Source organism: Macaca thibetana, chromosome 9 (assembly GCF_024542745.1).
Source record: "Macaca thibetana thibetana isolate TM-01 chromosome 9, ASM2454274v1, whole genome shotgun sequence".
In the NCBI taxonomy this organism is placed as follows: domain Eukaryota; kingdom Metazoa; phylum Chordata; class Mammalia; order Primates; family Cercopithecidae; genus Macaca; species Macaca thibetana.
In genome coordinates, this window is record NC_065586.1 from 5843863 (window position 1) to 5857946 (window position 14084).

General features: G+C 48.2%; 3 protein-coding genes across 12 annotated transcripts in view; 1 reads left to right on the top strand and 2 right to left on the bottom strand.

The window, feature by feature from the left end:
• ANKRD16 (ankyrin repeat domain 16) overlaps positions 1–953 on the bottom strand; it is a 30144-nt gene extending 29191 nt beyond the window's left edge. For all 4 annotated transcript variants that reach the window (XM_050804629.1, XM_050804630.1, XM_050804628.1 and 1 more), the window contains exon 1: positions 25–953. In XM_050804629.1, the coding sequence (XP_050660586.1) occupies positions 25–338 (314 nt within the window). In that variant the 5' untranslated portion in view covers positions 339–953. The remainder of the gene's footprint in view (positions 1–24) is intronic.
• The window catches only part of GDI2 (GDP dissociation inhibitor 2), a 533972-nt gene that overhangs the window by 126804 nt on the left and 393084 nt on the right, over positions 1–14084 (bottom strand). The window lies entirely within an intron of this gene.
• The window catches only part of FBH1 (F-box DNA helicase 1), a 52524-nt gene continuing 39609 nt past the window's right edge, over positions 1170–14084 (top strand). For 2 of the 7 annotated variants that reach the window (XM_050804596.1, XM_050804599.1), the window contains exon 1: positions 1842–6205. In XM_050804596.1, the coding sequence (XP_050660553.1) occupies positions 6115–6205 (91 nt within the window). In that variant the 5' untranslated portion in view covers positions 1842–6114. The other 5 variants (XM_050804598.1, XM_050804602.1, XM_050804600.1 and 2 more) reach the window with 5 other exon arrangements.

Here is a 14084-nt window from a genome sequence, read left to right on the forward strand (position 1 = left end):
GAGGCTGGGTGTCTCCACACCTACCAGTCCGCCTTCTTCAGGCAGTCGACCGCTGCCCCCCGGCCCAGCAGGTAGCGCACGCAGTCTCGGTGGCCCATGGAGGCCGCCTCGTGCAGAGGCCGCTTGTAGTCTCGATTGGTGGCCTCGATGTCCATGCCCCAGGCCTCGGCCAGATAGGCTAGCACGTCCCGATGCCCGTGGCGCGCCGCGCAGTGCAGGAGGGTCTCCCCGGCTGGCCCCTGGCAGCCCCCGGCCGCCTGCAGCTCCTCCTGCAGGGCGCGCAGCCGGCCCTCCTGCACCAGCCTGTAGAGGCGCCGCGGGTCCCCAGGCTGGGCCATCGCCGCGGGTCGGGCCAGGCTGTGCGGGACGGCGGCGGGCGGGACACCGGCGGCCGGGCAGGGAGAGGCCGAGGGCGAGTGGAACTTTCCGCCTCTTCGCGCAACCTGCCCCGCGCGCCCCGGACCCGGCAGAACCGCCTCTCACGCCCCCGGCCTTGTCCCCGGCAGACCTGCCTCCTCACGCCCCCGGCCTAGTCCGCAGGCCGGCTGGCCCCTCACAACCCCGGCCTGCCCCGCATGGGAGAAGCCGCGGTCCCGGGCACCGGGCGGTTTTTCTTCAGGGACGGGGCGGTCCGGGGTGAGCGCGGAGGGGCCTGGGGATCCGAGAGTACTCGAGTCCGCCGTCCTGGAGCTGCCGGGGCCGATTCAGGACTGAACACGTGAAGGAGTGGGACGCGCCGTTACACCGCAAAGACCCGAAGCGGAGGGTCCGGCAGGGCGCGCACAGCCTCGCCCCGCGCCGGGCAGGGTGGCTCCTGAGGCAGCCGGGCCAAGCGTGACCTGCCCCACGCGCGTCCTCAGGGCCGCCCTAGCCTCCAGCCACTGGGGACCGGCGTTCCTGCGCTCCGCCCCAGTCCCCGCCCTTCGACAGCCGCGACTCCGCGGGAACCCAGGCAGCTCGAAGGAACTCTGGGAAAGTTTCCCCGCTCCGCCCCGGCCCGAGCGGAAGCGCAGATGGGGCGTGGCCCGGTAGCAGTGGCCGCGCCCCCGTCGATTGCGCATTTCGATTGGCCTTAGGGGCCGTCTGTCAGCACGCCCCCTCCGGTCTCGTGTCCCGATTGGTCACAATGGCCGTCTGTCTGGCTCCGGCGGCGGGCGCTTCCCGGGACTGCGGCGGGGCGGAGCTCGCGGAGGAAGTCGGCGGGCGTCTCGGGTTCCAGGTCCCGGCCAGAGGAGGAGCTAGCTGCTGGGGGACGCTGGGCTGGGCGGCCGGCGGCGCGGGCCCGGCGGCGGCGGCGGCGGCGGCGGGGCCCGGGTCCGGAGCGCCACAGTGCGTGAGGCAGCAGACGTGGCAGGGAGTGTGGGAGGGGCTCCGCCGTGTGGAAAACTTAACCTTCGGGGTGTCCTGCGCTGGGGGTCCGGGCCCGGGGTGGGGCAGCGGGGGTCCGGGGGGCGCGAGGCTGGGCTCGGGCAAGCGCGGGCGTGGGGGCTCTGCCACCCGGGCCGTGGGCAGGTGGAGGGCACGGCGGGGGTGCGTGGGGGAGGCCAGGGCGCTCACTGAGCTCGTTCGGGAGCGGCCCCCGCGCTGCCCCCCAAGGCCAAGAAGGCTCAGCGTGTGGGTTCTCGGGGCTGGAGGGGCACGCGCGAGGACGTGGCCTCGGCTGCTGGCAGGCCAGCTTTCCCGTCTACTGTGACGTTTTGACCTTGGGCAAGTCATTTTTCGCTGCCCTCTGCCCCTGTGTCATCGGTAGCCTCTCTGTCCTTCACCTGAGCATGGGAATCCTAAGGCGATATGGGAGGTCTGGCGCTGGTGGAGGGCTCGGCGAGAGCTGGGTAGGCTGTGGGTGATGGAAGAGATTAGTAGGTATTGGGTTCCTTACCCGATCTGATTAGGTGCCAGTCACTTAACCTCTCCGTGTTTTCAATTCCTTTAGGGAGTAGAATGGGAGTCGCTCCTATTTGCCAGGCCTAAAAACGAGTACCATTTACATTTTTTATTGCACTTTGTGGTCCAAAGACAACCCTGTAAGGCATCAGTAGGGTTTTACAGGTGGGGAAGTGGAGGCCTAAGGAAGTCAGTGACTTTCTTACAGAATTACAGGTGATAAAGTCTTCTGGAAAGCAGGATGGTAGCATGTGGTGAGCGTCCGTCAGCGTCTGCCCCTGTGGTAAAATGAGCGGAGATAAATGAAAAGACTTCTGGAATGGGCCCATGAAGATAAGTCCGTTTTACTCCTGAGCAGATTGAGTTTCGTTAAGGTAACAGTGATGCGGATAAGCCGCTGGAGACAGAACTAGTCCAAGTGTCAGCTTTGCTGAGGTTATTGTTCTATCGTGCCTTGTCACTCAAAAAAATAAAAAAAAAATAAAAAAAAGAAAAAGGCATAAAAGTTGTTTGAAATGCACAAAAGTGTAGGGCGTGCCAAGCAAGGTTCTGACTGCTGCCGTTGAAGTTAGTGCAAATTGGAAGTTGAGGCATCTGGTAGTTTCATACTTTTTGCTTTTACCCCCACCACCCTCCTAGTTTCAGATGACTCTATCTTCTCTTGCATTACGTCTCTAGTTTCCCTGTTTTTTAAACATAGTTGAGATACATGGGTTCACAATAGGTTGGAATATATATATATTTTTGAGACAGAGTCTTGCTCTGTTGCTCATGCTGGAGTGCAGTGACACGATCTCGGCTTACTGCAACCTCTGCCTCCTGGGTTCAAGTGATTCTCCTGCCTTAACCTCCCAAGTAGCTGAGATTACAGGCGTGTGCCACCATGCTTGGCTGATTTTTTTTGTATTTTTTTGTATTTTTAGTAGAGACGGGGTTTCACCATGTTGGCCAGGCTGGTCTTTAAACTCCTGGCCTCAAGTGATTCACCCAGCTCAGTCTCCCAAATGCTGGGATTACAGATGTGAGCCACCATGCCTGGCTAGGTTGGAATATTTGAACCCAGGATAATTGGTTACTTCATTGGTGTTGCACATTCAGTTTGCCTCTTCTGTCTTCTCTATGAACTTATTTTGGTCTGTATCCCCCTTTGGATAACTAAATGATAATGTATGTGAATCTGTCCCGCAACTCCTGTAATTTTCTGGGGCAAAAGCTTGGTCTAGAGGGGTGGGATCTGAACAGTAAGCTAATGGATGGAGCTGTTTCCTGGGTCTTGCTGTTTTCCAGTTGGGCTGCTCATTTCTTTTGTGCAGGCTTTTGGAGGTTGTGGTCTGGCCTTTACTGTCACAACACACATAATGGTCATTGGCACTGACTTGCTCCCTGGCTCGCTTTCCTTTTCCTCCTGTGGTTTTTCATGAGTATGCTATTCAGCATGCCCATCGGTACACTGATCATTTGACAGGTTTCCTGATTTGTGAGTGTGTGTGGACACCACTATTGGTATTAGATTTAGAATTCCAATTTTGGGTTTGTTGCCATCATCGTTTCTCTGCTTGTCTCATTCCTCTATCCCTCGTAGGCTGATTTTATTTGGAAACTGAATTTGGATTCTGTCTTTGCCTTTCTGGCTGTGAAATTACCTACTTTTAGAAAGCATCTCAAATCTTATATCTGTAACTGTCATTCACATGCCTTTTGAAGACCAGTCTCAGATTTCAGAGGACCTCCTGGAGCATAAACATGGTATTCCACAGATAACTTAAAAAATTATTTTTAAAACTGGGACTTTCGGCCTCCCTCTCACTCCGGGAGGAAAAAGTGATTAAAACACAAACACTGTTTGTCTTTTATTCCTTAACATGGTTAATGACATTAACATCTTTTTTAACATTCTACTAGAAATGCCAGTTATCCTTGTTGCTTTTTATCTTTTATGTTTCTCTTTCAGTCTTGTCAAACAAAGCTATGCTCTTACTCACCTGTCCTCTGCCCAGGGTCTGCTGCTCTCAGGCCTTTGCCAGCTCTCATATAGGTTGGTATGGGGGCTTTCTGACTTGTTTTCCTGACAATCTCCATGTCTCTCCACCTTCTATCCTCTTTCCCGAGTCACTGCCCTAAAGTGTAAATTTGATTGTGTAATGACCTTGCTTTAAAAATTGGATGAGGCCGGGTGTGGTGGCTGACGCCTGTAATCCTACCACTTTGGGAGGCCAAGGCGGGTGGAATCCCTGAGCTCAGGAGTTCTAGACCAGCCTGGGCAACGCGGTGAAACCCTATCTCTACTACTAAAATACAAAATATTAGCTGGGTGTGGCGGCGTGCACCTGTAGTTGCAGCTACTGGGGAGGCTGAAGCAGGAGAATCACTTGAACCTGAGAGGCAGAGGTTGCAGTGAGTAGAGATTGTGCCACTGCACCCCAGCCTGGACCACAGACAGAGTGAGCCTCCGTCTCAAAAAAATAATAATAATAATAATAATAATTGGATGATATCTTGAAGCTCCTACCGGATAAAGTCCAATTTCTTTTTTTGAAGCCCAGTTTCTTTATCATTATGTGTAAGGACTTTTGTAGTCTGTGGCTCCAAATTCCTTTTCCAGCCTTGTCTCCTGTCATTCCTCATCAGGGAACCTCTTGTTTTGATGAAGCCCAGCTTTCCTGCCACATGCCTCTGTATTTTTGCACACATTGTTTTCTTCCGCCTTACTGAATCCCACAATTCTTTCAAGGCTCAACTCTTCATAAAGCCTTTTTCAACTTGCCTAACTCTGTTTACGTTTCTTTACTATCACAACACTTCATGCATGCATTTATGTGGTTGTTATATTGCTTGATGTTTAGTAACTTGTGTTTGTTTTGGTAGCCGCCTTATGGGTAGGCTTATTCAGTTTTGTATCACTAATGTCTAAAATAGCATTTAACACCAAGGATACCACAAGACAAAGCCCTCACAGAGTTTATAATGAATCTGAGACATAGCAGATACGTAAAAGTAGTTGTGGAATGAATTGACTGTAGGAAAAACCCTTCAAATATATAAAATTATATTCTAGACCATAAGTAGTGATCTTTCTCATGTTTTTCACACATTCCTTCCTTTCCTTAGGAAAAACATAGACTGGAAAGCCCCGCCCATCCTTGTTGGCTGTCATACACGAGTGCTGTCTCCAAGGGAGTCATAGGTGTCTCAGATGTGAGAGGATCCCGGGGAGATTGAGCTTACTACCTGGGAACTTGTGGATTTCTGGAGAAGCAGGCTGTGGTAGCCTGGCTGTGCGTCAGTGAATACCCGGGAAAGGAGCTGGAGCTGTATTTTGCTTGCTTTCTGTATTTGTTTCTTTTAGAGCTAATGGGGACACAATATTTTGAAGTTTTTCCATTTCAGGTCTATGGCATTTAGTGGTATTTTCCTTATAGTTATGTTTTCCAAATACTTTTCAATTTCTTTGGTTCTGACATTTCACAATGATTTTTTTAAAAATGTAATATGGAAATTAAACTTGAGGTTTTCAGAAGTTGCTTTCAAGGTTTCTAGATGCAGAGAAAAGAATATCACCATAGGAAGTGCACTGGACTAGGGGAGTCAGGAGACCCGGGTTCTTGCATTGGCGCCGTCACTCATGAGCTACGAGATGAATTCAGGCGAGTCCTCCCGGAGCCCCAGTTTAATCATGGCACAATTATAGGATTGCTTTGAGGCTCAAATGAGAATATAGGAAAGAACTGCAAAAGCTGTAAAGCACTTAGGAGCTATCGGATAGTGGAGAGCTTCAAAACCAAGGAAGACAGCCTACACTGTAGAAGAAGTGCTGCAGCTGTGCATTTATTCGTTTAATCAGCAATTATTTATGAAGCAATGTATGTTGCATGCTGGGTGTAAGTACCTCTGTACTCCTTCCCACTAGAACAGAGAGCTTGTAGTCTGGGATGGAAGATGTATTAAATACAGACTTATACAAATAATTGTTACTAATATAAAATGTAATACATCGCAATTATATTAAAACAATAATTTGTATAAGACATGTTAAATGCACACTTAGCCAAAGAATTGTTACAAGTATCTCGGATGTGTGGGGTGGTTTTATTCCTGCGAAGTGCTTCCTGCCTTGAGTGAATACTTTTATGGTGCTGGAGTTGAGAGATAACACAGTTAACTGTTGAAACTGGGCCATTCCCATTTCACAGGCTGCCATTGGACCTGTGGAGTGCCTGAGTCATTGTGATAATGGGCCACATTGCAGGACCCCTGGGCCATCTCCACAGGAGATACCAGAGGACAAGTGCCCACTTGCTGATCTTCACGGAGCACCCTGAAAGTAAGAGGCGTGTGGGAAACTGACCAGGGTGGTTAGCTGACTCCGAAATTGTCCAGAGGGCAACACTGCCCTCTGTGGATATTTGTTAAAGTTGGGTATGGTATTATAGCAGTTTCTCCAGTCAGGTATCTTGTACTAGAGAGTCAAATTGATTTTTTTTAAATCAATTTAGGTCTGTAATCTATAAGTTTTAAAGGACCTTTTGGTATGAATGCTGACTAGTAAAGGTAGGGGAAGAAAGGAAATTATTTGGTATCCATTTCAAATGATCCTGAATGGTTAGGGTAAGCTTTGCTGCATTAACAAATAGATCCAGACATGTAATGGCCTCACAGTAGAAGTTTATTTTTCAATCCCATAGCAATCTAAGGAGGCTGCAGGTCATGGTGGTGGTTGGAGTTTGTGTGTGTAGGTGTGGGGAGGGTTCTCTTTAGAGCAGTAGTCCGAGGATTGAGGCTGCTGGAGGCTCTTCTATTTCGAACACCCGGCTTCTAAGGATGTCCTGGGAATCAGCTTCCCAGTTAAGAGGAAGAGGAGAAGAGTGAAGGGCAGGTCTGGAAGAGGTGTGCACTGCTGCTGTTCCCACTGCATTGGCTGGCAGCCGGCGGTAAGGCAACGTCCACCTGCACACAGGACGGGGAAGTATGGCCTGGCTGTGTGCTCAGGGAGAAGAGCAACAACATGCTTTGCAGCAAAACCTGAAACACTCAGTTTCACTTTCTGTGACTTGTTTTGTAAGTTGTTTTCAATAAAGAAGATTAAAAAAAGAAGGCAGGCAAATGAAAGCATAGGAGAGGAGTGGCAGACACGCAGTTCTCGTTCCGTGAGTGCGGGAGTGTCTCTTGTTTCCCGCTTGTGCGCTTAGAGGGATGAGGGGATAGACGTGGTTCCTTCCTTTCAGTTCCCAGTAGTAGAGTTCTTGTAAGGACTCATTCAGGGGAGACTGATAAGGGTCTCCTCTCCATCGGGGACCTCACCAGGGCGTGGAGTGGGTCAGCGTGGGCTGGAAGGGGATAGGCTGTCATCAAGGTGAAGAGATTTGAGGGGTGGTGGAGGGCTAAACTCCACATCTGACCACTTCGAAGTCAGCAAAGGCCAGGAATTGCTGAGGTAGGGCTAAAAGCTGAGGGTTAGCAAAGAGGTGGGTCCTAGAATGGGGACCCCTGGGATGGAGGACAGAGAAGTCACACAGTTAGAAAGCCGTCTCAGAAAAGGCAGTGTGGGAATGAGCTTACTTAAGCCTGGGGAATATTCGTTTGACAAAATGGTTTGTGTATGTTCTGGTTTTTCTGCCGTGACACCTGAGGGCTCTAACACGTTTCTGTTGGTAATTGTGGAAGACAGTGTCCAAGGGTGGGGGCACAGATGCCCAATTTGGTGTGTGGGAGACCAATTTCAACAACTCTGGGGGCCTTGTAGAGTTTGCAAAGCCCCATAAGTGATTCTAATCTCTCTGCACCCACAAGAACCCCTAGTTTAGACACAGCTTCCCTTTATCTGTGGTTGTTCACAACAGATAACTTCACTTCCTAAAGAATCACAAGCAGCTTCTAACAGTAAATGCCCTTTATGGGAGGTGTAAAGTGCACTTGCTATGTAGGGAGGGAGACATACCATGAGCTTTGGGTGACTCAGGGAAGGAGGATTTTTATGGAAGAAGTAGCATTTGAGCATCTTTATTTTGATAAAATTATTTTTGAACTGCTTTTTAAAAAGGTATATTAGGAAGAACAGAATAGAAGGGTGATTAGAATTCCAGTGTAGTGTTTTGGTTTTATTTTTAACCATTTAGCAAGAACATTAATGCTGTTAAAACAAAACTGATGTGCCTTTTAGGAGACACCCAGATTGGTGTGGTAGTCACACAGTTCTTCTGATGCTTCTGTTGCTAGGTGTTGACGTAGATTTAGAGATAGGTGTTGTCACCCTCAATGTGAGTGGCTCGAGTACTTACATATATATTGTCTCATTCTCTGAATTCAGCGTGGCAGGTTATTATAATCCTCATTTTCATAAGCAAGGCTTTGGCGATGAATATACCTGCCAAGTGTGGGTCTTCTCCTGCACCCCACAGCCTCGGAGGGGCTTTAAGGGAACATTAAGTGTAATGCCTGCAATTGCAGAGGAGGTGGACACAGGGCTCTTGCGCAGGAGGTGGACACAGGGCTTCTGACTCCCAGTTCAGGGCATCACAGCATCTGTCTCTGAGACCAGAGATACAGTTTAGTTTTCCTGACCTCCAGCTGACGTCAGTAAAGTGATTTTTGATACATATATCCAATAAGTCCAAGGGGTGGGGGATCCAATAAAAGTGTTAATAAAAATCCAATAAAAGTACCAGCTCTTCCCCCAGCCAAGCTATGGCTGGTAACGCCATTCCAGATATGTGATATAGGTTACTCGTCTTAGTGCACAGGGGCCAGATCGCCAGTCTAAGCGCCCCTCCCCCAGGGCTGAACCTTAACTCCTCCCAGGGTGGCTTCATGCCAGAACATACTGGAATATACTGGAACTCCCTCGAAGCAGAACACAGTGTTCCAACGCTCCCATTAGCGCTTTCTGTTACTCCTGTGTCTTTGTTGGATTTTTGCAAACACTTAATCTTTGCAACAAGCATTTTGGATTCAGATGTATTTTCTGAGATAAATACATAAACAAAAATCTATCATGTTCATATTACCTTTTCCAAAGCAGTTCCTTTTGGGACTGAACATTTTTGATGTTCTGTCATCAGTCTGTTGTGAGGTACCAGGGAGGTCTCCCTGTGGGAGCAGTTCTACAATATATGCCTAGGGATTAGAGTATAGGCTCCTGGACCTCCCAGCTGAACTCTTCTCCCTGCTCCTCACCCTCCTTGACCCACTCAGTATTCACAGAACGTGTGCTGCCTCAGTCCATTCGGGCTGGTATAACAAAATAACATAACTGGGCCGCTTATAAGCAGAAGTCTGTCTCTCCCAGATGTGGAGGCTGGAAGTCCAAGATCAAGGTGCCAGCAGATTTGGTGTCTGGTGAGAGCCGCTTCCTGGTTCATAGACGGCACCTTCTCTTTGTGTCCTCATATGTTGGCAGGAGTAAGGGAGCTCTCTGGGACCTCTCTTATAAGGGCACTAATCCCGTTTGTGGGGACTTCACCCTCGTGACCTTATCACTTCCTAGAATCCCACTTTTTTTTTTTTTTTTTTTTGAGACACAGTCTCTCTCCATTGCCCAGGCTGGAGTGCAGTGGCACAATCTTGGGTCACTGCAGCCTCCACCTCCCAGGTTCAAGTGATTCTGGGGCCTCAGCCTCCTGAGTAGCTGGGGTTACAGGTGCCTGCCACCACACCTGGCTAATTTTTATATTTTTAGTAAAGATGGGGTTTCACCGTGTTGCCAGGCTGGTCTTGAACTCTAGACCTCAAGTGATCCACCTGCCTTGGCCTCTCAAAGTGCTGGGATTACAGGTGTGAGCCACCATGCCTGGCCCAGAGCCCCACCTCTTCATGCCATCACCTTGGGGGTGAGGAATTCAGTGTGTGGATTTTCAGGAACATGAACATTGAATCCATGGCACAGACTATGTGTCTGGCTCCACGCTGTCTACATACAGAGTTACGGCAGTGAACAAGGTGGGCTAGCTGCTTACCTTGGGGCATGCGTACTGTCTTTTTGACTCTCAGGCATTTGATTGAGACATCTCCATATAGTTGATGGTCATTATCAATGCACTGTTGTTACAGTGAGGTGGCTGCAGAAGGCTTCAATAAAGCCATTCTTACACACTTCACGAAAAACGTTCCAGGGTTCACCCTGCATGTGTAAGTACCTCTTCTATACAAATCTGCCAGCCTCTGTTTGTAGCTATTTCCAAAAGCCAAGTGTAGAAGGCCGTCATAGATTTGGGTGGGCGTCAGACCCTTCAACTGAGCCTAATTTTCTCGCTGGTTATGTGCCTTTTCATTGACTTTCAGAAGCCTTCTGGGACCTGACACACCATTCAGCTAAGCAGGCCTGCAGCTGGCCTGAGGTCCCGGGTCTCAGATTTGAGTGGTTTGACGTTGATCTTGCTGCTTTGTGATTTTTTTTTTTTCCTTCATGATTTTATCCATGAAAGCTTTTCCTCTGCAGGCCAGTTTGGCAGTAGATGTTCACCTCCTATTTAAGTGAGATATTCACTATTGGTAACTTTCTTTAGTGAGTGTCTCCAGTTATTTATTTTATTTTATTTTTTCCTTTTTTCCTTACCCTTCAGCAGGACACATAGTGTCTCCAGTTCTAATTATAGATACTGTACTGACCAGCTCTGAAGCAATTGGGACTGTTTGAGGAGAGAGAAAAGCAGGCATGAGTCCAGTCTCTTGGATCTGTAGGGCCTGTGGATTTGCTGCTGGGAATCCTGCAGCCACTCCTGCTGTTGAGCCGTGTGCGGGACACCTCACCCAGGATTTTCGGGTGTTCTAGAAGCCATGTTGCTGCTGTCCCGTATTTCTTTTGCCGATATGCCCAGAGGTCCCCATTCAGGCAAAATAGTCCTTGGGATATATTTGTAATACGAAGGGTTTTGAACAGAGGAAATAAAATTTCATGTCTTATTTTTTAAAAAGAGAACAATAAGACTTTATGTTTTCTTTCCAATGTAGAAAACTTCAAATTTGGTTTTTAATGTAGAAACACTTCACATTCATAGTTTGTTACTGTGTGAATAAGACGATGTGCTGTTGTTTTACTCTAGATAAACTGGTCAGCAACATTACAGAACCAGCACAAACCAGCACAAAACCATCAAAGTGGAGGGGTGTTTGGTTTTCTTTTTTTTTTTTTTTTTTTTTTTTGAGACGGAGTCTCACGCTGTTGCCCAGGCTGGAGTGCAGTGGCGCGATCTCGGCTCACTGCAAGCTCCGCCTCCCGGGTTCCCGCCATTCTCCTGCCTCAGCCTCCTGAGTAGCTGGGACTACAGGCGCCCGCCACCGCGCCCGGCTAATTTTTTGTATTTTTAGTAGAGATGGGGTTTCACTGTGGTCTCGATCTCCTGACCTTGTGATCCGCCCGCCTCGGCCTCCCAAAGTGCTGGGATTACAGGCTTGAGCCACCGCGCCCGGCCGGGTGTTTGGTTTTCTGTCCATAATAAGCGAGCCATGTTACTGGTTAGTTTAGAAGGGTGTTTCCAGTAATACAGAATTGGCTGTAATTGGGCTGCTAGTACACTTCCTGCTTTGCCATTAGGCGGCATCTTTATAATTTGAAAGATATTTCAACGTCTTATGCAAGCTACTCACATAAACCTCGTTAAATAGAGGGAACAGGTAAGTTTGTGTGCCTGCAGTTGGATAATTTGACAGACAGTTTTGAGCATTTTTTCTCATCTGTTCCTGGTGACACCTCTCAGACTTAGACGAGATCATGCACGTTCAGGGTGGGATGGCCGTAGACCTATCAGACTTAGAGACCTGAAGTGCCCTGAAGCCATAGAGCTACCAAGTGGCCAGCTGAGGGCACCAGCCCAGCTCTCTTGCCAGGCCCTCCGCCCACTCACCGCGCTGTGCTGTGCTGCTTCGTGAGAGTGAGCGCATTTGTGAGTGCTGGGGCCTGACACTCGTGGAGTTGCACCCAGCTTCTAAGGTCAGGTGGTTAGAAGATCTCCAGCATCCTTTCCGAGGGGCTCGCAGAACTGGTTTTGTGTGTTGAATTGATTTTGGAAAAGTCTTAAAATATGAAGTTTTTTTTTAAAAGCTGCTATTAAACCTTGAAAAAGTTAACTGAAATTTGGAAGTGTGATTTCTGAATTAGCTAGGGAGGAATAATGAGAAAATATTGTAAACGGTATCAACTAAACTCACTGGGGTCTTGGTTTTATGTATTTTCAAGCTTAAAGGAAATGTTGAGCTGGGCACAGTGGCTCACATCTGTAATCCTAGTACTTTGGGAGGCCAAGGTGGGCGGATCACTTGAGGCCAGGAGTTTGAGACCAGCCTGGCCAACATGGTAAAACCCTGTCTCTACTAAAGATACAAAAGTTAGCTGGGTGTGGTGGCGGGGGCCTGTAGTCCCAGCTACTTGGGAGGCCGGGGCAAGAAGATCGCTTGAACTTAAGAGGTGAAGGTTGCAGTGAGCCAAGATTGTGTCACTGCACTCTAGCCTAAGCAACAGAGGGAGACTCGGTTTCAAAAAAAGAAGAAAGAAAAGAAATGTTGAGTGAGATTCTGGCATTTGATACCATAGTTTAGTGGTGGAGTATTCTTTTTTTTTTGAAACGGAGTTTCGCTCTTGTTGCCCTGGCTGGAGTGCAATGGCATGACCTCGGCTCACTGCAACCTCTGCCTTCCGCGTTCAAGCGATTCTCCTGCCTCAGCCTCCTGGGCGCATGCCACCATGCCCAGCTAATTTTTTCTATTTTTAATAGAGACGGGGTTTCACTATGTTGGCCAGGCTGGTCTTGAACTCCTGACGTCACGTGATCCACCCGCCTCAGCCTCCCAAAGTGCTGGAATTACAGGTGTGAGACACTGTGCCCAGCCTAGTGGAGTATTTTTAGGACCTGTGAAAATATGATACCGATAGAACCTGATTTTATTCTCTTTTGACCATCTCCTATAAAGGCTAACTTTAATTCTTTTTTTTTTTTTTTTTTTTGTGATAGAGTTTTACTCTGTTGTCCAAGCTGGAGTGCAATGGCACAATCTTGGGTCACTGCAACCTCCACCTCCCGGGTTCAAGTGATTCTTGGGCCTCAGCCTCCTGAACAGCTGGGGTTACAGGTGCCTGCCACCACACCTGGCTGATCTTTATATTATTAGTAGAGATGGGGTTTCACCGTGTTGCCAGTCTGGTCGTGAACTCTAGACCTCAAGTGAACCACCTGCCTTGGCCTCTCAAAGTGCTGGGCTTACAGGCATGAGCCACTGCACCTGGCCTACTTTTTATTTTTAAGAAGTACATCTTTATATTTTAGTGTTTAATGCCATAAGGAGGCTTCTGCATCTGTTACTGCATGTTTAATGCCACATGCAGGAACAGATGCAGAAGCATGGAGAATCTTGGTTACACATGGACAAGAATTACCTGAAAGAAGATGAGTACTACAAAACCAAGTATTTCAGAACCGTTGAAACAAAATTCTAGGCTTAATTGCTGCTGTAGTGTTTTGCTAAGGGAAGATACGAAGTTTTCTCCTCTAAAGGTCCTGAAAAGGAATTGGCTTCTCTTGCATTTGGGGCTGGGGGAGTCGCTGTTGTCCTTTCAAGTCTGTTCTCAATACTGAGGTGCTCGGGGGGGCTGAGAGATGTGTGCCCTTTGGTCCTTCTCTCAGGGAAATTGCAGCCTGTATTATCACGATGTTTTGCTTCTAGTTATGTGCTTTTCATGTTATGTGCTTTTTACTATAATTAAAAAATTTTAACAATTTAACAAAAAAAGTTATAAAAGCTTTTTGTTATTGAAAAAAATAGCCTATTCTTAAATACTTTTGATTATTATAAAAAAATATAAATGGCCTGGATAAAGTTAAGGAAAAGATGCCAAACCTCAGTATATCCACTAATGACAACTTCTTTTTTTGCTGTGTTGCCCAGATTGCAGTGCAGTAGTGCGATCTTGGCTCACTGCAACGTCCACCTCTTGGGTTCAAGCTACTGTTTCGCCTCAGCCTCCTGAGTAGCTAGCATTGCAGGCCTGCACCACAAGGCCCAGCTAATTTTTGTATTTTTAGTAGAGAGAGGGTTTTGCCACGTTGGCCAGGCCGATCTCCAACTCCTGGCCTCAAGTGATCCACCCACCTCCGCCTCCCAAAGTTCTGGGATTACAGGCGTGAGCCAGTGCACCCAGCCACAACTTTTTCTTAAATGAGCATTTCATGACCAAAGCTTCTAGAAAGTGTAAGTAGAAAAAAAAATCTTAAGAT